Source organism: Charadrius vociferus, unplaced genomic scaffold, assembly GCF_000708025.1.
Source record: "Charadrius vociferus isolate BGI_N301 unplaced genomic scaffold, ASM70802v2 scaffold1295, whole genome shotgun sequence".
Taxonomy (NCBI): domain Eukaryota; kingdom Metazoa; phylum Chordata; class Aves; order Charadriiformes; family Charadriidae; genus Charadrius; species Charadrius vociferus.
The window spans coordinates 15,917-17,117 of NW_009648567.1; the positions used below are offsets into that span (position 1 = coordinate 15,917).

The following is a 1,201-nucleotide window of genomic DNA, read 5'->3' on the forward strand; positions in this document are numbered from 1 at the left end:
GAAGGGATGGGAAACGCTGGCCGGAGGACGGTCGCGGGCTCTGCTCCCAACGCAGCCGCGGAAGGGCGGTGGGTCTGAAGCCGAGCGGTTCGTTCTTATTCCTCCCGCGGGGATTTCGGTCGAGCCCCTTACCCAGGGAGGCGGCGTGGAGCAGGCAGTTGCCGGCGCGACCTGCGGGGATATTTTGGAGAGCGTGAAAAGGGGGACCTGTATAGGCAGCGTAGGACCGGGGCGCTCCTCCCCATAAAACCCCCCGCCGAGGACGGAAACCCGCTTAATTTGCCGGGGGAAGACCCAAGGAGAGGAGCAGTTAAGGAGCCAGCCCGCGGCTGGAAGAATAAAGAGGGCAAAACGGTAAAAGAAGCAACAAAAAGGGGAGAGCGCGGTCGCAAACCTTCAGGGGGATGCAGGGAAACGGCCAGGATGAATTTAAGGGCACAGAAATCAGAATTAATTAGAAAGAGGAGCCAGGCAAGCCAAGACTTGAACCCAGAGCAGCGTTCTCCTCCTGTCCTTTCTCCCCCCACCCTCCTTCAAAATCCATAGAGGGGTTTGAACCCCTATTCCTAACCCGTATTTCAAACCCTTATTTTTAAACCCCTATTTCTAACCCGTATTTCAAACCCTTATTTTTAAACCCCTATTTCTAAACCGTATTTCAAACCCCTATTTCAAACCCATATTATTTCAAACCCATATTATTTCAAGCCCATATTATTTCAAGCCCTGATTACTAAGCCCGATTTCCAAGCCTTATTTCAAACCCTTATTATTTCCAACCCTTATTTCCAACCCGTATTACTTCCGACCCTTATTTCAAACCCAGCAGGCTGAAAACACCTCCCCGAGCGCCCGTCGCAAACGGCGCCCGACAACTTTTCCCCCTTCGTAACCGCTTTTCTTCTCGTAACCACATCGCTCCTATTTAAACCATCTCCCCTCGGTCATTTTTTCACACCACCCCCCGGGTTTCGGGAGAATTCTCGGGAGCTTTTGCTGCTCCCAACAGCTTTACCAACGCAAACGCAAACTGACAGCGCTTTACGCCGTTTAAAAATAGCAGCTTTTTGGTAATATAAGGCACTTGGAGTAATTCAAGTCAAGAGCGTCTAAAAATAGAAGCTGGGGGGAAAAAAATAATTCCATGTATGCGCCACAGCCAAGCAGAGCGCAACTGGAGGTTAAACATTGATCAAGGGAA

General features: G+C 50.7%; 1 protein-coding gene across 1 annotated transcript in view; it reads right to left on the bottom strand.

Moving 5' to 3' along the window:
* The window catches only part of OTUD7B (OTU deubiquitinase 7B), a 21,218-nt gene that overhangs the window by 11,369 nt on the left and 8,648 nt on the right, over nt 1-1,201 (bottom strand). The window contains exon 7 of the mRNA XM_009886194.1: nt 133-168. Within this exon, the coding sequence (XP_009884496.1) occupies nt 133-168 (36 nt within the window). The remainder of the gene's footprint in view (nt 1-132; nt 169-1,201) is intronic.